Raw genomic sequence first — 22,803 nt, 5'->3', positions numbered from 1 at the left:
TTATATATATTGCAATTTCACGTATAACAATACCTATATGCAATTCTTACATATATAGCCAAAGATCATATAAAATATAAAATACATTTATTGCAAGTGGATGCACATTCTCTTTATAGAATCTCTTTAGGTATCAATTTTTACTTTCCACGTCCCTATATTTTTTTGATGGCAATTGATCAAAATAAAAGACACTTGCTTAGATTTGAATACCATTTTAAGACAAGATGTTAAAATCTGAGAATTAACTTTCCATTTTTTATACTTACTATTTAAGTTTGTTGTATAAAGGATGACCTAATTAATTTTCTTAGAATTGTATAAGAGAAAATATCATTTCCCCAAAGAACATGCAAAATATCTTTTGTCTGATCGTCCTTCCCATTCTTATAGCTTATAAGTTCATCTTTTTTACGTACAATTCCATATTGCCAACATAGAAGATTCCTATTAGGATTTTTTTTTGTCAACAATTATTGTACGTTTTAGTCTAGACTTTTTTTAATAATTACCTTTTTATACTTTAAATTTTAAAAAAAAAATACTACTAGTACTTTATATAATTTTGTTTTCCATTGTTGTACCACTACTTCACGACTACTTGGTCAAAATTTTAGTTAATAGAGCCCGTATTAAATGATTTCAATAATTTAGATCCAAACTAAGGCCCTGTTCTCTTCACCTTAAAAAAATAATATTAAGTAAAAATAATTTCAATTCAGTAAAAATAAGTTTAGTTTAGTAAAATGAATTTCAGTTCAGTAAAAATAATTTCATTTCAGTAAAAATAAGTTCAATTCAGTAAAATTTAGTTTTCTTAAAGAAGAATTATAATAGAAAATCAGTAAAAATAATTTTGGTTTAGCAAAAATAATTTTAGTTCAGTAAAATTAATTTAAGTTCGGTAAAAATAATTTAAGTTCAGCAAAAATAATTTCAGTTCAATAAAATAATTTCAGTTCAACAAAATTAAGGTGAAGAGAACGGGGCCTAAGAAGTAAGAACCAATTTAGATTTGAAGATTTGAAACAAAATTTTTAAGAAAAATACAGTTAATTTTTTCTTAAAATAAGCAACTTGAAATAAAAAATGAATTTACACCTGTTCTAATTCTATCAATTTAGCCACAAATGTAAAACCATTTCCTCAAATTTCATATTTTACCATCTATTTAAAACCCTGATACAAATTAGGCATAAATTAGATAAATCGAAATCACAATTGTTCATATGCATCATTTATATGTTTAAAGCCCATAAACTATAATTGTATGTAGCATTAAATCATTTTTTTTTTTCTTGTTGAGGAATTAGATATACTTGAATTTAAATTAGGGCTTTTAAGTGCAATAAAACTTAAAACCTTATATTAAGGGCAAATTACAAATTTTAGTTATATTATACTCTGGGTTTTTTATTATCAAATTTTAGCATTAAAGGGTTAAAATTGGTGTTAGTTGTTCACTATAGTCTTTTAATGTAATTTCTAACTTCCCAGAAAAAAAGAAAAAAGAAAAAAGAAAAAAAAAATCTCATCTATTAAAAAAAAAAATAGTATCAATAAAATTACACAAAAAATCCTTTTGATTTTCCCACATAGAATGTACACTATGTATCTAAAGAAGCAAGAATAAAGAAAAAGATTGACATAAAACATTTATTTTGGGAGAGTGATAAAATTCTTCTCCTTGCCGAATACAAAGTATAAATTTAGATTGACAAAGTATAATTTTTTTATGTAAAATTCTTCTCCTTGCCGAATACAAAGTATTACATCTCATGTAACGGAGGTAGTATTATTCTTCTAAAATTTTGTGCAGTACAAAGTGATGCAGATAAAAATACAGAGGGAGTACGTAGTTTAAGCGGGTTGTGTTGTTTTGGGGATGAAAGCGGTAGTTTCGTGGGTGTTTTGAGGTAGGTTAACAACGAAAAATTAGGTCAACGATGAAAATCCGACCAGAGGTAATATTATACAACATTTACCTTTATTAGATAGTTTATGGAATTTAAATTTTTTTTTTTATATAGTTACTCATAAAATTAGGGTTTTATTAGGTAGCTTTGACCCAAAAAAAAAAACCCTACTTTTTAGGCCCCTGTTCACTTCAACTTACAAAAATAATATTAAGTAAAAATAATTTCAGTTCAGTAAAATCAGTTTTAAGCACTAAAAATTATTTACGAAAACTAGTTTAAATCCCGTGCAATGCACGGTTGTTGTTAATTTTTTAAAGAGTTATTATTGTTTTGAATTTTTTAAAAAAATTATACTCATAATATTATTAATTCAAAAGTAAATATAAAAATAAATTAGTTGGGTTTATATGGAGAGTTATTATTGTTAAGAATTTTAACTGGAAGAAAGATATTTTTCATTATTATAAAATGATTTTCTTAAAGAATCTTCCTAAAAACGGAAAGTAAAATGGGCGGGAAAATTGTTAATGACATTGTGATAAGTGTCATTTTAGGTTCGCTTTTAGTATATGTTAATTGATAATTTAAGTTCAATAAAAATAAGTAAGTTCATGTACATTGATGCTTTTTTTACGCCATAGGATTTTTTTATGTAAATTATTTTTTCCATGTATTGCAAAATATTGTCATACAATATTATTTTTTTTTTATACTTTACATAATTTTTTTTATGCATAACTTTTGTCTACACTTTTATCACATATTGCATTATTATAAAATTTATTTTGTACACTTATTTTTTTTTTTTTTTGTCAAGTATAAAATATTATGTCATATTAATAATATTGTAGTCGGTTATATTTGGTAAATACAAGTACTATACTTTATAAAAGGGCAACAAAATTCATCATAATAGCATACCTAATCATTTACAATAAGATATTGAATTATGATATTCATACATGAATATATATACATGATCTATACAATGGAATCAATATATATGTCGTTATATATATATTTTTGCTTAAATATCACATGCCTTGATATGATCAATCAATCTACAACTATTTGATGTAATTATTTGTATATTCCATACAGTTAACCAACGTATACTAGTAAAATATTGATTGACAATTCAAACCAAAAAAAAAAAAAAAATTAACAAAATTTAATTATTTTAAAAGTAATTCCTAAAATGAGTACATATATATGTAAATTACAAAAATAGATTATTTTAGTCTTTGTATATGTAAATTATAAATCAGTAGTAATAATATTTAAATCAGTAAAATTAAGTTCAGTTTAGTAAAAATAATTTCAGTAAAAATAAGTTCAGTAAAATTTAGTTTTAATCAGTAAAAATAATTTCAATTCAATAAAAATAATTTTTGTTCAGCACAATTAAGGTGAAGAGAACAAAGCTTTAATTCATTTTTAATCTAAACTCCTTATTTTATTCACCTTTTAATAATTATGTGCAAAGTAAATGAAACTTTAACTTGATAACGGGGTAATACATAGTATAATTAAAAGATAATTCATTATGGCCTAAAAAAAAAAAAAGATAATTCATTTCTTAGTTTAACTTGACTATGGTTGTAGGGTGACCTATACCGACATTATAAGGCTGGACCAATTCCCTTATATGGTTATTTTTGATGCTTTTATTTTTCTTGGATGGAAGCTTCCATTATACGGAGCCTTTTATTGTTCTTTTTCTTTACACCTGCTCAAAACCTGAACACATATACCTTGTCCATTTCCTCATACGTGGAACGTGGTAGTGTGGTACAAATAAGAGTGATTTAAGATTCATATCATGATTTTAGGGCATGTTCTCATTGACTGAACTCAGCTGAACTGAACTGAACTGAATTCAGCTGAACTGAACTGAACTGAACTGAACTGAACTGAAATGAATATTTTATAAGAGAAGGAAATTAGGAGCTGAACTGAACTGAACTGAACTAAACTGAACTAAACTGAATTTCAACGTAAGAGAACAGGCCCTTAGAATACTTACAATACAACTAGTTGTAACTTATAAAGTACAACCGATATTATAATTTTGTTGAATTGCTCAATTACACGTTACAGATAGACAAATGAGCAAAGAAAAAAAAAAGAGAAAAACTCTATAGTTGTATTTTTTAAAAAATTACAATAGACTTAACATTTAAATTCTCTGTAAACATAAGTTTAAAATTTCTAGTGTAACATAGAGAAATTATTTACTCTTTAATTACGTGTTTTGCTAATTAACAAAAACTCTATTAAAAAATATAATAAAATAAAAAATAACAAAAACTATTCATAAGACGAGAGAATATCTTGGAACTATTCATAAGACGAGAGAATTTTCAAAATTACTCTTATTATATTTCTGTCCTTCGCCCCTAAATGATCTACCTGTATTTTTAAAATGGTGACCCAAAATAATGTGCATGTTTCTAAAAATATCAAATAACGTTATCATAATCCACACAACTATTTGCCTTTTCCATATAAAATACACATATATCCAAAATATAATTAATTAATTTTTTTTCTTTCCCTTACAATATTCTCTATTTTTTTTTTTTATCTTTCTCACACAATATTCTTTACTTTTTATTTTTTCCATAAAATATACTCATACTCCTTCCATCCTCCTTAATTACGGTGAAATTTGAGAAACGGATACATCATTTAGGGATAGAGGTAGTAATACATAGAATAAACATGTTGAGTCTTATTTGATTTATTTCAATGATTAGTTTATTAATATTCAATTGTTAAATACTCTGCTTATATACAATTAAAATGTATTGACAAACAAGTACGTGCAATAGAATTGGAAATATTTTCATATTATTTGCCATAAAATAAATAAGTTTTCACATACACTTAATGAGAAAATTTGAAAAGCACGTGACGATGAGAGAGATAAGAGATAAACTTTTTTTAAAAAAAATAAATACAATTGTTGCACATATTGTAAACGCTTTTTAATAATTGTTGCACATATGTAACGAGTGTAGTAAATGTAATAAGCTTTGGGGTTAAAAATCAATACGGAGAATTTTATTTATTTATTTGTTTTAATACGAGAAAAAAAATAATAATAATAACAGTTTCCTATTTTGCTACAGTATTTTGGCGTTTTGTGATTAGAGGGGTCCACAAGGTTCGAATCTGTGTGTTGTGCGTTGCTGGGGGCCATTATTGAATCTAATGGTTCCGTATAGAGCAAATATTATCGTTTTATTTTTAAGGTTATACGCAATTTGCCTTTCTAGATGACTCAAAAGGCCAATATTTATATGCATTGTATTTGTGCATACAAAAACAAGAAAAAAAAATAATAATAATAAAATATATGTAAATAAAACTACATTCTTTAAATGATATTTCATAGTTTGTAACTAACTAAAATCACAATCAACGTAACCCCTAATAAAAATTCAAGCAACTAACTAAAAGCTACTTTCAACTACCATGCCGAATGTCTAATTTTTTATCAAGTAGCGTTTTGACCAAGTCAAAAAGCTAGAAGCTACTGAAAAACTACCTAAACGTTAGTGCTGAACACACCCTTATTAGATCTCATGCGTGTAAACTCATTTTTGATGATCCCAAATAATTTTTATTATAATACTCCCTTCATTCTACAATGATGTTCTTGTTTGGAATCTTTGATTTTTTTTAAGAAAGAGAGAATCTTCTAAATTTCTCTTAATTCATAAGAATAAATATAGTCATGTGGGATCTAGTTTGATTCGTCTTGGTGAGTAGATTATAAATATCTAACTTTTATAATTTTTGCTAGTGTGAGATTAAAGATATTTACTGTCAAAGTTGGGTAAAAATTTGCATTGATTTACGAAACGAGAACATCATTCTGAAATGGAGGGAGTACATAGTAAAAACAATAACAGAAAACAATAATTGTTCTGATTTCACAAATAAGTTATAAGACTTATAACACTTTGATGAATAAATTAAAAAGAGGATTACATCAGAAAACCTAGTTGATTGATTTACATTTGCAACTTTGGAAGAGATGTATCTACAATATTAAAAGCTTGCTACTTTTATGGGATTTGGTGTAGAAAAATCAATGAGACAATAACTAAGAAACACACAAGAAGAAAACAATAAAGTTATATACTTCCTCCGTTAACTATTATTTGCAATAAAGGGGGTGTTTGCGGACTCTTAGGCAAAATTTGTTTGTGAGCGTAAAATAGAGAGAAAAAAAATTGGGTGCATGTGATGAGGAGAGAGATAGAGCGAAATGATTACCTAAAAAGGAAAAAAAAAAACATTTGTTGCACATAATAGTTAGCATTCATTTATAATATATGTTGCAAATAACCGTCAACGGAGGTAGTAGAAGAATTTTGTTTGGTAAAAAGAGAGTTTCGATACAAATAAAAAAAAAAGTAAAGAATACCCCCTCCGTTCCTATATATTTGGCCTGTAAGTGTACATTACTTTATAATTTTTCATTATATAAAATTAACAAGATAAATTTCAAAATATTGTTTGCGACAGAAAAAGAGTAATCCTATACCTATATACTTCGTATATGATATGGAATAAAATAAAATAAAAGGGACACTCCAAAGGCCTATTTATGATTGAAGAACATCCATGTTATAAACTTATAATATGAACAAGTTTTGGCGACATTTACAATTTTACATAGGTTTAAGAGAAAGACAACACAAAACATGGCACAAGTGATTAACGTCATATCAAAAAGTGGGCCAAGAACAACAGAATTACACCGCTTGATGACTCATAATTCGTGAAGTAGGTGCTAAAGAATTAGTAAAATAGTAATAAAAGGTTCAACAATTTAGAGGTTTGTGGGAACAATTTAGAGGTTTGTTCACAGACCTTTTGTTGTTGGGTTGAGGTTTGTTGTGGAGAGGTTTGTGTAGACAAATCAGTTTGTATTTGTTTAGTTGACAAAAATTTGATGCTTTTTTCTTTTTTTTTTTTAAGGGAAAAAAGTTGTATGGATGAATTTAATGAGTTGTATTGATAGTGATTCCCCTACATAAACCTTTATTTATTGTTGATGAAAGGTTTGTTAGGAAAGAGGATTGTATAATAATGACGTATCAAGTGAACAAATCTTTTAAAGATTTGTTCAATTGTGAATGCCCTTAGTAGGGCACGCGATAAAGGATATTATCATTCCAATTACATTACAAAAAGAAAGATTAACGAAAGAAATAGGAGTGATAAAGATAGCATAGCATATAGTAGTACTAAGGATTGGAAGACGAAACTTATTTCTTCTCTAGATTCAAGTTAGTTGGTAGAGAATATAGGTTAAGAAACTGTAAAATCAGAAAAATTAAATAAATTGAAACGTAGACTTAATAATTTATTATACGTAAACGTTGTGACGTATTAAGAACATTGTTTTAGAAACAAAATTTGCCCCGAAATCGGTCCAATCGGAGTTAGCGATGCACCCTAAGATTTAACACAACGAACACTCTTCATGTGCACTCAAAAATAGAGATTAACAATATGCTCATAACTTTATTAAAGGAAAACTGGAATTTTTTGAGGAAGGAGCTAGCTGGAGGGGAGAGAGGAAAGGAGAAGGGCATGAGGAATTAGGGGAGAGAAGAGAGAGAAGAAGAAGGAGGCGTGAAAAGTAAGGAAGGGTGAGAAATGTTAGAGTGTTTTTAGCAAATGGGGAGCGGTTCACTGTTCGAACCACTTCTAATTACAATATTTGGGAGCGGTTCACCCATAACAGCTCTCCATTTGTATGTCTCAGTTTTTTTTTTTTATTTTTTTTGGGTTTTTAGAAGCAGAATTTAATAACCGCTTCCTATATGGGCAATCCAATTTTTTGTCTACTAGTATATCCCTCCATTCTATTTTTTGATAAAATATGAGGCACGAAAATCATACTTGCTCGATTTTGGGCAGTAGTTAAGAAAAGAGGAAATTTGATGAAGGTTTATGGATTTTGGGTTATAAAAGATAATAGTGGGCTAGAGTAAAAGGTCTATTCAAGTAATTTTTAGATTACCACGCAAAACCGGACCAATTTAGGCAATGAAGGCTGTTTCGTCATTGGGTTTTGGTCGGGGAGACAACCGGACCACGATGTTGAAACAAGGAGTATATTAACCGTCAAGAGTGACTCAAAAGCGACTATGAATACTTATAGTTACTTCACTCAACTTCTAAGCGAAGTTTAAAATTCTCTCTCTCTCTCTCTCACTACAAGAAAAGGGCCGTTTTGCGACGGAAATAATTCGTCGCAAACTGGCAAAATTCCGTCGCAAAGTGACTTTGCGACGGATTTCCGTCACAGGCATGGCGTCGCTCGAACTTTCGTAGCAAACAGTCCTTTTGTGACGGAATATCCGTCGCAAAACGAATTGCGACGGATTTTGCGACGGAAAGGTAGTTGTAGCTGAAAACAACATTTGCGACGAAAATTCCGTAGCAAGAGGAGTCATTTTGCGACGGAATATTCCGTCACAAATTTTGCGACGGAATGTATTTCCGTCGCAAAATGGATTCTTTTGCGACGGAATAGTCCGTCACAAATTTTGCGACGGAATGTAATTCCGTCGCAAAATCAAGTTTTTTTGCGACGGAAATTCCGTCGCAAAGTTATTGTAATTTTAATTTTTTTTTTTTTTGTATTTTGTTTTTTTTTCCTGGAACCTGTATTCCTGCAATCCTGTTTAATTTTTTTGTATTTTGTTTTGTTTTCCTGGAACCTGTATTCATGCAATCTTGTTTAATAAAATACGTGCATTTAAAATAATTTCAGTCAAAAAGTCCACGCCCTAACATAATTCAAATATATACAACACGTAGCCGTAACTACCAAGTACGGTACATGATATAATTTTTTAAACTACAATGTCATCCATATACAAAAATCGAAAAATGACACCTAACTAAACACAAGCTGGCTGTCCTTGGCCTGCACCACCACCACCACCACCACCCGGGTCGTTCCTGGGGTCTCGAATCTGAGGCTGAATCGTAGAACAAGTGAAAGGAGTGGTCAATCCTGTAAATCTACTGGCTAACTCCTCTAAGAACTCCTTGTTCTTCCTCTCGATTTCAGCCATCCGTTCTGCCACTCGAGCCTCCACTCGAGCATCGAGCTGTTCCGCCACACGGCTATCGATCTGGCTCTCAATTGCTTCCACCCTCTCATTCAACTCCTTGTGGAAGTTTTCCTGCATTTGAGTTATGACCGACGGTACGTATTGGCTGGAAGAACCCGATCCTCGTCCCCTAGATGTGCCGTAGTACAAGTCAGCACCAACACCAAGACCTCTAACACGACCCTTCTTATTACGACCACCAGCCGCCTCAAAGAAAATTTCATTTTCAGACAGTTGGGAACCCTGGGTTCTTGATTCCTCCTGTCTGTGTTGGTACGCCTCCTGTAACAAACAAAGGATATACAATGCAGAAATAAAAATAAAGAATGAGAACCAATAGTTTGAGGCTTGATATAGTTCATAAGTGGCAATATAGGTTCACTAGGTCCTAAAACTAGGAAAATTGGGTGAAAATGGGGCGTTTTTGGTTCTAACTTGTCTATTTCTCACATTTGTTATCTAATGAACCTATTTTTGACCTTAATACACCTAACTAACATAGTTACTTGAGTTTGAGGCTTGAAATTGTTTATAAGTGGCAATATAGGTTCACTAGGTCCTAAAACTAGAAAAAATGGGCGAAAATGGGGCGTTTTTGGTTCTAACTTGCCTATTTCTCACATTTGTTATCAAATGAGCTTATTTTTGACCATAATACACCTAAATAACATAGTTACTTGAGTTCGAGGCTTGAAATAGTTCATAAGTGGCAATATAGGTTCACTAGGTCCTAAAACTAGGAAAATTGGGTGAAAATGGGGCGTTTTTGGTTCTAACTTGCCTATTTCTCACATTTGTTATCTAATGAACCTATTTTTGTGACCTTAATACACCTAACTAACATAGTTACTTGAGTTTGAGGCTTGAAATTGTTTATAAGTGGCAATATAGGTTCACTAGGTCCTAAAACTAGAAAAAATGGGCGAAAATGGGGCGTTTTTGGTTCTAACTTGCCTATTTCTCACATTTGTTATCAAATGAGCTTATTTTTGACCATAATACACCTACCTAACATAGTTACTTGAGTTCGAGGCTTGAAATAGTTCATAAGTGGCAATATAGGAAACAAGTGGCTTGAAAATGGGCGAAAACTAGTTATTACCTACATGAGGTTTTAGATGACATATATCCAGGGGTCCTTATCACTCCAACCTAACCCATCCTTGGACATCTTATCTCACTAGTGAATGTATGCCTAGTGATGAAACACATATAATTAACACACAATTACCCACATTCAAATAAACATACATACACTAACATGTATTTTTAAATTAACATATATTTTAAACTAATCTAACATATATTTTAAACTAATCTAACATATATTTTAAACTAAACTAACATACATTATAAACTAACTAACATATATTTTAAACTAAAATAACATACATTATAAACTAATCTAACATGTATTTTAAACTAAACTAACATACATTAAACTAATTCTAACATTGCAATATATCTTAAAAATTAAACTAATTCTAACATTGCAATATAAATTAAACTACACTACACTAAACACAAGTAATTAAATAATAAAATTTAGTTACAAATTAAATTAAAAAACATAATTAGAAAAAGTTAGGGTTTACATTAAAATTAAATTGAAAACAAAAACAAAGGGGGATAGTGGAATACTCACCGGGATTTGAGGGTGTTGTGGCGGAAATCCGGCTGCCGGAAGGAGGGTGGTGTGGTGGCTGCACACCGCCGGCGAACGGAGGGGCGTGAGTGGGCTTGAACGGAGGGGGTGGCGTGGGTGGGCGTGAGTGCGCGTGAGTGGGAGTGAACGGAAGGGGTGGGCGTTAGTAGGTGTGAGTGGCCGGATTCCGGTCGTTCCGGTGGCGACAGCGGCGGTGAAGTGGCCGGATTTTCTTTCTCTCTCTACGCTTTCCTCTATCTCTCTCTACGCTTTCCTCTTTCTGTTCTTCGTTTTCTTTTTCTCTCTCCTTCAGCGAAACTTCAGTTTTTTTTAAAAAAATTTAAAAACTTTTTGCGACGGAATTTCCATCGCAGAATCCGTCGCAAAATGTTTTTTTTTTTATTTTTTTTTTAATATTGTTTTGCGACGATTATTTCCGTCGCAAACAAACTTTTGCGAGGGAATAAATTCCGTCGCAAACTTTGCGACGGAAATTCCGTCGCAAAAGTTTGTTTCCGTCGCAAAGTTGCGACGGAATTTATTCCCTCGCAAATTAACCCTTTTTGCGACGGAATTGTAGTCCGTTGCAAGGTTTCCGTCGCAAAATGACCTATTTCTTGTAGTGTCTATAAACATATAATGCCAATGTATCGCCCGGAAGAAAATGACCTAACTGCAATTCAAGTGTTGTCGATTAGGGTGAGGTTGATCCGTGTAAAGTGTATCTTAGTCAATTGGGCCAAGGTTTGGGCCAGACACTTGCCCATAGCTATAAGCCTGATTTTTTGTGATAAATATTACAGTACATTGAAAAATAGGAATTGTAGGTGGGAAACTCACCTTGTGACTTTGAGGTCACGAGTTCGAGCCCCACCAACTACAAATGATTGGGAGTAGGGAAATTCGCTTACCTCCCCCCTCTACTCTCAAGTGATGACTTGTGGAGATGGGTTGGCTAAACCTGTGAGAGGTGCCAACTCAGTGGGGTCCTTCTTACCTTAAAAAAAATCATTCAATAACAGTATATGAAGTTTATTCAATACACTTGTATTCTGTATATCATTTGTCTTTCTTTATGTTATCAATATTCCTTATTTTTTAAAAAGTGTTACACTTTGATTGGCATATAGTTTTAGACAATTTAATTAATTAAAATAAAATAAAAGGTAAAAAGATAGTCAAAGTAGTAAAAATATGTAAAAGAAATATAGTAGGGTTAATAGTTTATTGAAAATTAATAAATGTGAGATAAAATAAATAATAAAGAAGTAGTAGTGAGTTTAAATGGGGACAATGAAAAGAGAAAAGTATAATATTAAAATATACCTTTTTGTCAAAAAAGAAAGTATAGCACTCATTAAAATACGATTGCATTTGAAGTGTAACACTTTAGGGCATGTTCTCATATGATTATTTTTAGTTCAGTTCAATTCTAATAAGTAAAATTCAATTTAGTTCTATCTTGATTTCCTTCTCTCATAAAATATTCAGTTCAGCTCAGCTCAACTCAGTCAATGAGAATAGGCCCTTAGTAAAACACGGAAAAGAGTATATAATATGTAAGCTTGAACACTTGAAGTTTGCGTAAAATGTCTTCCAAATGAATAAAAAAAAGTAAAGTGTATGTCATTGTGGACCATACTCAGCTTTGTTTGGATCCAGCCCATTTAAAACAAAATGTGCTTGTGTTGAGTGAAAGCCCAATTTTACATTTTTATTTGACCATACTTTAATTCTAGCTAGACCAACATTATTTTAATTTATTTTATTTTTTTTGCTTTTTCGGCTTTTTTCTTTTCCCTTCATTTTCAGCTTTTGGTATTTTCCTTTCCATTTTTGTTATTTTTGTTATGTATTTTCTCTCTTGTTATTACTAGATTTGTTATTTCTTTCTCCTATACCCTTTACTTTTAAACAAATTTGTTGATCAATTTTATCGCCTAAACATCTAAAATTAACACTCATGCAAACATCATCGATCTTTGATTTGTTCTAGTGAAACTGTTTGTATTTTGGTTAAAACATTTTGGATTAATTGATATAATGACAAATCAATTAATGCGAGTTTTTATTTGATATACAAATTTTTTTTTTTCCCATTTTTAAGATGATCATAATAAAATTGTTGATTTTATTGTGCATCTATTTTAATTAGAGCTGATTGATATGATTTATAATTCATATTTGCAGCAGCTCTTATTTTTAAATTTTCCGTTTAGTACATTAAAAATTAAACAGTTAGTACATTAAAAAGAAACGTCGTTTAGTATGTTAAAAATGATTATTTTAGTACGTTGGAAATGATTAGACAATTATTTATAAATTTTTTTTTAAAAAAAAAAGGGTTTTTCTACACAATAACCTTGTTTTTTTTTACCTTTCTACGTTGTGCCCCAACATATATAACTTTCTACACGGTAACCCCAATATACTTTTTGTTTCCATACGGTTATCTTGCCGTTATCCTGCCGTTAAAAAATTCCGTTAGTGGGGCCCACTCTCCATTTATTAATATTATTTTTATCGAATTGGTATTCCATCAAAGGTTTCGGGGGCTATTTTGGTGCTTAGGGGTCCAAATTGAGCTCAGATTTGGCAAAAAAATAATGTAGATGCCTCGTTTTGTGTGTTTAAATGTAAATCGAGACATTTCTTAATAAGCAAATCGAGGCATCTACGTTATTTTTTTGCCAAATCTGAACTCAATTTGGTTCCTTAAGAACCAAAATAGCCCCCGAAACCTTTGACGGAATACCAATTCGATAAAAATAATATTAATAAATGGAGAGTGGGCCCCACTAACGGAATTTTTTAACGGCAGGATAACGACAAGGTTACCGTATGGAAACAAAAAGTATATTAGGGTTACCGTGTAGAAAGTCATATATGTTGGGTCACAATGTAGAAAAGTGAAAAAAACAGGGTTACTGTGTAGAAAAACCCAAAAAAAAAATCAATTTTATCTTCATTTATGGTTAATAATTATACATATGTAATTTGAACCTATCTTTCTTAGGTAAAAGCTAATGAGCGTCCCCGAGGCGTTAGATAAGAGTATTAAAAGTGAAAATATTAGAGTAAAACTAACATTAATTACGCAGAACGACGCGTGATTTTGTCATACATTCCTAACTTAATACTATTTCAACCAATAAAAGTATTCTTTAAATAACGCCCCGGGGCGCTCGTTTACAAGATCCTTCTTGAAAATGTTACATTTTAAATTAGAATCTATTTTATCTTTATTTTTTTCGTGAACAATTAATACATTAAATCTGAAACTAATCAAGAAGTGTTGTCACGAGAAGAGAATATTGGCTCAATGCAATGAAAGAACAGAGATGGATTCCGATAATTCAATTTTGGAAGAAAGACTTGGATGAGTTGGATCCTACAAAGTTTATTTTAGGCACTGAGATTTGTCATGATAAGAAAGCTGGGTAATCTGATCTGGAAAATAATATCCAGTCGAAACAATGACACGTGAATCAAACTGGCTTAATGATGAGCTGCATATCATATTAATGAGCTACATATCATATTATAGGTTGTGCATCACCCTTGAGCTATTAGTTTGCATTGCTTTGTGATATTGGATAAGTATTAAGTACTATATATTGCTCAAAATCCCATATTTGTTTAACTCACAGAATACTTGGAGGTGTGTAAGTTGTTAAATTTCAAAGAGTTAATATTCAAGATTGAACTATTAGTACGAATATTACCTTGTTCATATGTCTATGAATGATTAATTATCGTACATTTCAAATTAAAAAGGTTTTTAATAAACGCAACTTTGATACTAAAAAAAAAAACCCTAAGATGATGCTTTGATACAAATGTATTATTTATTATTTGAAATATAAATCAATCGTAACCTGGCCTTAAAAAAAAAAATATAATAAAATAAAAAGAAGAACCATTGAATGCTCACTTCATAAATACCACAACATTAGAATAAAATATTTCAATATTTCCATGTCTTACTTCCTCTGTTTCACAATGTTGTTCTCACTTACAATATTTTAACCATTAAAAATAAAAGAATATTTTCCAAACTTTTCTCAATCTAAAGAGCAAACTTAGTCATATGGGGTCTCAAGGGACACAAACTTTTAAATAAAACGGATGTTCAGTAAATTACTGAACATCCGTTATAAAGTGACAATAAAATACGCAAAAGTTACTCGACATATTATATAAGAGTTATTTATGATTCATTGATAAATTTGACAAAAGTGACACTAAATTTGACAAAAGTGATACTAGATTTGACAAAAGTACACCCAATGTACAGTAAATTACTGAAAACCGGGTGTATACAAAAATTTTCCCTCATAGGAAGTGATCATTTGGCCTTTACTCTTCCCAAACACTATTATTGACTCATTTGCACCCTCAAAAAAGGTTATATCTATGGTCTTTTTGTTAATTGGGCGTGGCTATCTTTGTTGTAAGAGGGTTGGATTGTGAAAATCAGGTTGGGATGTCGGCCTGATAGATAGGGGATGGTCCTGCAAAAAAACCAAAATCACAACACTTATTATAAACTTATAACATTATCCCTATTTTATTAATAGAACTCCAAATTGTGCAATGTATTATTGTTATATTAAAAATGGTAAATTAGACTACAATCAACATATTAACCCAAAATAATTAAACATACAACTTGTTTAAGAATGAGAAAATGAAAAGTTATTGAGCTCATGAGCAAACCCACAAGTGAGTGAAAGCGTTGTCCTACAGTGAAAGAGCATAGAAGTATTGGAAAGTGTAATTAAAGAAAAAAGAAAATTGTGTCCACTTTATAGGGTTATGAGCTACTCCACTCATTGCCATATGATTTTGAGGTGGAATCTCCTTGGTCATATAAAGTGGACACTCGTAACGAATGTAGCTCATGCCCCTCATCAAAGGATATACAGATATTACTTATACCCAAGAAGGCGGTTCACTATTTTGGTCTATTATTCCCAAAATTTAAATCCTAAGTTAAGGGACTAGATGAAAGGAATTGAAGAGGCGGACATACCGAAACATAAATACTAGTATAAGGGTAAGAACTAAGAAACCAGCAAAATTGAAGAGCGAGAAAAGAAAAATAAGGAGAAAGAAAAAGGAAAAAGCTACCCGGGGTCAAGCATTCAAACTAGAGCTATCAATTTGGGTAAATGGGTCGGGTTTGGGTCGGGTAAATTCGGATCGAGTAAATTCGGGTAGGGTCAATAACAACTCAAGTTGATTTTCGAGTCGGGTTTGTAACCAGTCGGGTTAGTAACAGGTCGGGTTAATTTCGGGTCGGGTTGAATTCAGGTTGGGTTAGTAACAGGTCGAGTTAACTTCGGGGTTTGACGGGTTAAAATGGGTTTGGGTCAACTTCGGTTTAGGTCGGGTTCGGTTCAGGTCAATAATTTACAGATTATATTCGGGTCGGGTCATCTCCAGGTCGGTTTATGTTCGGGTTCGGATCTCAAATACTCGGTCGACTCGGGTCTAGGGTTGGTTTCATGTCGGGTTCGGGCTATTATTTTTTCGAGTTCAGACAGGTTGGTTAATAATCGGGTTCGGATCGGTATTTCGGGTCGAGTCAGCTTTTGACAGCTCTAATTCAAACCACAATGATGGCCGAGGTAATAAGGCTACATATTTTCTTGTGCTTAATAAGTGTATATTGCTACAAACGGTAAAACAGTCTTGCTGGTATTTTTACATCTTATATTGGTACAATTATAGTACTAACTAGGGGTGAGCGTAACAGGGTACCCTGTAAAAATATCAGGACCCGGAACCGTAACCTGTTGCAACAGGTTCCTAAAAATAGGAACCGGAATCGGAACCTGTTGCAACAGGTTCCTAAGAATTGAGAACCGGCGCAGGTTCCGGTTCCTAAACAGGGTATCCTGTCTGTCAAAGTAAGCTTAATAGTTACTTGATAAATTGTGACAAATTTTTTTTTTTTTTTAAATAGATGATCACAATAAAAGCTTACGACTTAGTATAGTACTTCAAATATAACAAACCAACACTAATTGTCTAGAATATTTAAAACCATATAGGTTCCGGTTTCATGTACCCTATAGGGAACCTGTACTAACAGGGTACCCTACAGGTTTTAGGTCCAAAATTTTATTACCTGGAACCGGAACCTGTTGCAACAGGTTCCTAATTTTATTACCCAGAACCGGAACCTGATCAACAGGTTCTGGGTTTGGAACCTGTGGTTCCGAACAGCTAGGTTCCGGTTTCATATCAAGGTACCCTGAATTTTTGCTCACCCCTAGTACTAACACTAGATCAAAAATAAGAGTTGTTCTCTTCATCTTATTTTCAGTTCAGTTCACTTCAACTCCAATAAGTTTAGTTCAGTTCTTTTCTTAATTTCCTTTTCTTATAAAATATTCAGTTTAGTTCAGTTCAATTCAGCTCCAATAAGTTCAGTTAATCAGAGCAGGCCCAAACACACTTATTATTGTCAGTAATGATAAGAGTAATTATTGACTTAGAAAACATTCGTATTTGTAAATTCATTATTATATTTTCTCTTGCTTTTTTTTACTTGACCCGCTTTGACTTTAACACTATTTACTACCTCTTCTTTGACTGTCTTTTATGAATAATATATTAGGAAAAATGTACTCATGTGTGATCTTTTTAAGATTAATCTCAATAAGTATTATCATAATATATAACTTTTTATGAGTATTATCATAATATATAACTTTTTATAATTTTTACTTATGAATAATTAATAAAATTATTATTGATTGTTAAAGGTTTACGTTGATAAGTTTAATAAAAGAAACATGTTATGTTAAGTAAAAAGAACAAAGAACGTATATAAGAGTATACATTCATACTTGGTACTTCCTCCCTCATCTCCCTCTTTTTTTGTATTTTGCTGAGTTCGCGTTCATTTTTTTCTTGTTACATTGAAACTAATCAAACATGATTCTTAGGCTCTTAGCACACTCTTAGAACAAAAACGAAAAGCAATAATTATTATTGATACATATAGCTAGTTCGCTACATTGTCTTTCAAAAGAGCTAATTAATAACCAAGTATCGCCAACTACGTAGAATTGCTTGATGCATAAAGTATGCTACAAGTTCTTCCGTTTTCATAGAGTAGATGCTAGAAAGGAAAACATTCAACGTCTTCTTCCTCTATAATTACTCTCTCTTTGACAAGTGAAATACATGGCCGAAATCGGCATACGAAGTTCGTAACGTTGAGCAAATTCTCTGGTGAAGAAGTTTTGACGCCACCCAGGATGACTGATTGTTTTTGTTTCATAATGACGAAACACCACAAATACAAATCTATGTATTCCCAATGAAGGTCTTGGGCTTTCATAAGAAACGATTTCTTGCCCTGCATGTATATAGTATACCTTCAAGATAAAGCATATATATAATATGGGGAAGAGGAACTAGCAAAATGTGTAATGACAATACTTGCAATTCTATTTAGGAAATTTTGTGAGAAACTACCTAATAAAGCCTAAATTTTGTGAGAAACTACCTAATAAAAAAATGTTGTAAGAAACTACCTAATAAAAGATAAAATGTTGTAATATACTACCTTTGTCCGAAATTCCACCGTTGACTTAATTTTAGGATGTTGATCCACCTTAGAACACCCCCAAAACCACCATTAGGGTTGGTTTTCAAGGTGGTAACGTTATTTTCGGGGTGGTAGTTTACCTTTATTAGGTAGTTTATTACAACATTTTTTTAATAGGTAGTTTCTCGTAAAATATTGGTTTTATTAGGTAGTTTTTTACAAAAATGATCAATGTAACAATATCATGTTACACGCTTATGTTCACAAAATAACATGATTTTCAATTTTTGAAATTGCTACCTGCTACCTATTGTTGGTGGGTTCAAATTTTAGCTCATACCTACCTAAAATCTACAATATAAACGCCCCCATAGTCATTTTTGTCAAATGGTTTTAATTAGCTGATCATGAGATCATGAGATCACAAGGCGAAGAGTTGCGAAACTTTTAAGGGATACTGAAACAACTTAATGACCTAATTTGAGTGAGAGAGTAATTGGAGATCAAACCTTCTCATTTACGAAGTACTCGTAAAAAAACAAGGCTTAAATAATCCAAAGGCACCTCACATACATTAGGTGGAAAAAAACCCTTCTTTTGCCAATTGATCGATCATATCATAAAACCAGAGATAATTATAATTTAGCATCTGATTTATCGGGTAATATATACGAAGTATAAAATGATTTCCTAATTGATCTATTTTGTTGATTGATAAACTAAAGTACGTAATTACTAAAATCTTCCTTAGGTGATTGTAGGTATATCTTTATGTAACGAGTAGATAAAAAACCATATTAAAGGCAATAATACAAGAGATTGTTATATACACCCGGGTGCACGGTGCATTCAAAGGTATTTGTTTGCTCATTTGATGATAACATGAGCAATAATCATCGAAATGAACAAACAATACCCTTGGGTGCACCGTGAACCCGGGTGTATATAACAATTTCAACAATAATGCACAGAATTATTCTCTAAGGATTTTATTTTTCCACGCAATTGTTTGATAACTTCCTTATAATTTGTTTTGTTTGACTTATTTTAACGCACTGCAATAAAAAATATAGTTCAAAATAGAAGTTTTCTGAAATTTCAAATAATATTGATCAGATAATACAAGTTTGATTGTAAGATAGATAAAGTTTAGACAAAATAAATCAAATAGCACTAGTATTTACCCCAACCCTTCTTTGTGGGATTATAAATTTAACGGAAAAAGAAAATTACTTGTATTACTTCTTCTGTTTCTTTTTTATTGTCATATTTTTAATCTTGCAAGGGTGCACCCATTTAATATACAGTGATTGGACTTTTATATGTTTTATTTTTTTCATGATTACTTTTGTAAAGAAAGAAGTGAAAGTCTGAGGATCAAATGAAGTATATATAGCAATTTAAATTTTGAAACTAATTTAACGTTTATGATATATCTTGTAAATCCCTAATCCCTATTACCAAGTACGAGTATATTTTATATTAAAAAAACGTCAATCTCTTTATATCTAGCAACGAAACCTAAGGAAAGGATGGAGTTATGGTATAATTAGTTAAAAGTGGATAAAAGTTTTTGTATTTATGAATAGTTATTACCAAATAAGTACAGTTTAAATTGCATAAATGGAACTATATTGGTTCTTATTAAGGGAAAGAAAATGAGAGAAACTTATTTACCATGAAAGAAATAAATTTTGCAAAATGATAATTAAAAAGGAACACACATAAATGCCTAAATGGAAAAGTAGAAAGATTAATCATGGAGGATTTATAAACTTAAAGTTTTCATGATCCTAAGGCATGTTCAATTCATCTATAATTATCTGAGTTCAATTCATCTATAATTATCTGAGTTCAATTGATATTTAATAAACTAAGGCCCTAATCATCACTTAATCTTAAAAAAAATTAGTAAAAATAATTTCAATTTAGTAAAAATAATTCTAGTTTAGTAAATATAATTACAGTTCAGTAAAAATAAGTTTTGTTCAGTAAAAATAATATCATTTCACTAAATATCAATAACTTCAATGAAGAAATATACTTAATTAGTAACCAGTAAAAATAACTTCACTTTAGTAAAATTGATTTTACTTCACAAAAAATAATTTATGTTCAACAAAAGTAATTTCAATTCAATAAAAATAATTTAAGTTCAACAAAAATAAGCAAGGTGGAGTGAACAAGGCCTAGATTATTTAAAACAAATTGATTTTTATTTCTAAAATAATTTATTTATTACAAAAAAAAATTGATGAAATTTATATACTCCCTCCGTGTTTTTTTAAGTGACACACTTTCCATTTCCGGCTGTATTTTTTTAAGTGACACACTTTCTTTTTTAGAAATTCCTTACATTTTAATAATATATCTTCACCCCACTATCTCTTACTTTATCATTTTTCACTCCTTTCATGGTCCCCACTTCCTCTCATATTTTTTTACTTTATCATTTCTCACTCCTCCAACCTACCCCACTAACATCTTATTTTATTAAAGTCAATAAAATCTCCTAAAACTCTGTGTCGGTCAAACTGTGTCAATTAAAAAAGCACGAAGGAAGTATTTGCAAAACTTAAATTATTTTCATTGAAATGAAATTACTTTAACAAATAATTTTTTTTACTGATTCTTCAACATATATGTTCTTTAATTTTACGCTTTTGCTCTTTTCACCATATTATAATAATATTAAGAAAAACTCAATTAACTCACTAAAAATAATTTCAGTTTAGTAATGATAAATTATGTTTAGTAAAACTGAGTGCAGTTTAGTAAAAATAATTTTAATTTAGTAAAAGTAATTTTTAATTAGTAAAAATTTGTAATTCAAAGAATATGTATAATAGAAATTTTATAAAATTAAATTTTAATCGATAAAAATGATTTCACTTTAAAAAAAATATTAATTTAAGTAAAAATAATTTCAGCTCAATCAATATGCTTTCAATTTAAAGAAGAAAAGGAATCACTAATTATACTAATTAAAATTTATTTCTAATGAAATTAATTTATTTACAAAATATAATTTCTATAAGATGAATAAAATAAAGTCTTGGTTATTATATTATTATTATTATTATTAATATTATTATTATATTATTATTATTATATGATTATTTTTATTAACTTATTATTATTAATTATTATTATTATTATTATATTATTATTATTATTATATTATTATTATTATTATATTATTATTATTAATAATATTATTATTATATTATTATTATATGATTATTTTTATTAACTTATTATTATTAATTATTATTATTATTATTATATTATTATTATTATATTATTATTATTATTATTATTATTATTATTATTATTATTATGTTGCTCATTTCAAGAAATTGGTGTATCTAAGAAAGAAAAGAGAAAAATTATGATGCTTTTGTGGATTGCCAATCAGTATTTTTTTGTCATGTGTCATATATACACAATCTTCTAGCATAATTGCATTCTTCAAATGTGCCCTATGGGGCTTATACATTTAGAAATTCAGCATAAAATTAATCACTTACCATAACTGAGGTTTCCGGTCGATGGGATGTTAGTCACCAACCTGAATAACCATGAACCAAAAACAATTTAATCCCATCTCGCCGGTATTGTGCATCAATAATGCACCATTGATGATAACCCAAAACGGTAATCCAGGATCGATGTCGTGCCGCCATGCATGCACAAACGTAAATAGCTAGACTAGTGGTCGGATCTCGGATTGAACACAAGGCTGCACCACTACTAGGATTACCATTTTGGTCTTTTGGATACACTTGGATGCATGATAGACACTACGATAATCAAATCAAAAGAATTTTGTAATAACTTACCAATGCAAGTATTCTCTTTCGGTCGGATTGCCAGGGCTTGGAGCATCAGGATCCACCATAACCTTCATATTTTTGAGATTAGAAAATTGCAAATATTATAGACTGCGCCACATAAAATTGATCACATTTTATAATACGGAACATATATATTCATTTATATAAATACCAAGTTAACAAAATAAAGATAGAAATAGTTTGGAGGTAATTACCAATGTATAGTAATAGTTTGCCATAGGATCGTTACCCTGAATTTCAATTCTTGGTGGATTGATAGTTTGAGAGGGTCTAAGCTCAGAAGCATTGATAACTTCTCTACTTTCGTAAAAAACTCTAAGAGTTGCAAACCTAATAAAGGGATCTAAAACATCTCCGATTACTTCTCCTAGAACAAGTGAATCTGTCGTTCCACTTCTAGGCATTGACATATACAATAATGATGATGAGGAAAAGGTAAAAGTGAAAGCCCACACTTATATAATTGTTTCTTGCACTTTTTGAGTTCACCTATGCTACCGACGTGTGTACTTTGATGTTATAAAAATTATGTCTTTTTATAGGGTTTGTGTAGGCATCAAATTTATTCTCCGCGTTATTGAAATAATTGACCACATTATATGGTATAACTATTACTTTTCTTCACATCTTAACTTTTCTTGCCCTTCAAAACGTTTTACTTTGACTT

General features: G+C 30.4%; 2 protein-coding genes across 2 annotated transcripts; both read right to left on the bottom strand.

The window, feature by feature from the left end:
* Nucleotides 1-8,588: 8,588 nt before the first annotated feature.
* LOC145600677 (uncharacterized) lies at nucleotides 8,589-17,035 on the bottom strand. The gene is made up of 3 exons (XM_081656561.1): nucleotides 16,898-17,035; nucleotides 10,713-10,976; nucleotides 8,589-9,349 (listed from the first exon to the last, which is right to left on the bottom strand). The coding sequence occupies exons 1-3, from the start codon at nucleotides 17,033-17,035 to the stop codon at nucleotides 8,852-8,854; spliced, it is 900 nt and encodes a 299-aa protein (XP_081512687.1). The 3' UTR covers nucleotides 8,589-8,851.
* Nucleotides 17,036-17,863: 828 nt separating this feature from the next.
* On the bottom strand, nucleotides 17,864-22,546 carry LOC145601660 (protein FLOWERING LOCUS T 1-like). Its single transcript, XM_081657711.1, has 4 exons — nucleotides 22,331-22,546; nucleotides 22,122-22,183; nucleotides 21,810-21,850; nucleotides 17,864-18,087 (listed from the first exon to the last, which is right to left on the bottom strand). Exons 1-4 carry the CDS (start codon nucleotides 22,544-22,546, stop codon nucleotides 17,864-17,866), a joined length of 543 nt encoding a protein of 180 aa, XP_081513837.1.
* Nucleotides 22,547-22,803: the final 257 nt, after the last annotated feature.

This window comes from Chenopodium album, chromosome 21, assembly GCF_948465745.1.
Source record: "Chenopodium album chromosome 21, dcCheAlbu1.1, whole genome shotgun sequence".
NCBI classification, from domain to species: Eukaryota; Viridiplantae; Streptophyta; class Magnoliopsida; order Caryophyllales; family Amaranthaceae; genus Chenopodium; species Chenopodium album.
Note: the sequence above shows the minus strand (reverse complement) of the source record. Positions and strands in the feature narration are given on the sequence as shown.

Coding starts and splice junctions, on each gene's coding strand:
- LOC145600677 (XM_081656561.1), bottom strand. CDS start 17,035: ATGAAGAGAACAACTCTTATTTTTGATCTAGTGTTAGTACTAGGGGTG. Junction 10,977..16,897: donor AACCTGTTGATCAGGTTCCG/GTTCTGGGTAAT, acceptor AGGAAAGCGTAG/AGAGAGATAGAGGAAAGCGT. Junction 9,350..10,712: donor CACAACACCCTCAAATCCCG/GTGAGTATTCCA, acceptor TGTTTGTTACAG/GAGGCGTACCAACACAGACA.
- LOC145601660 (XM_081657711.1), bottom strand. CDS start 22,546: ATGTCAATGCCTAGAAGTGGAACGACAGATTCACTTGTTCTAGGAGAA. Junction 21,851..22,121: donor GAAAGAGAATACTTGCATTG/GTAAGTTATTAC, acceptor ATGGTTATTCAG/GTTGGTGACTAACATCCCAT. Junction 18,088..21,809: donor GACCGGAAACCTCAGTTATG/GTAAGTGATTAA, acceptor ATATACATGCAG/GGCAAGAAATCGTTTCTTAT.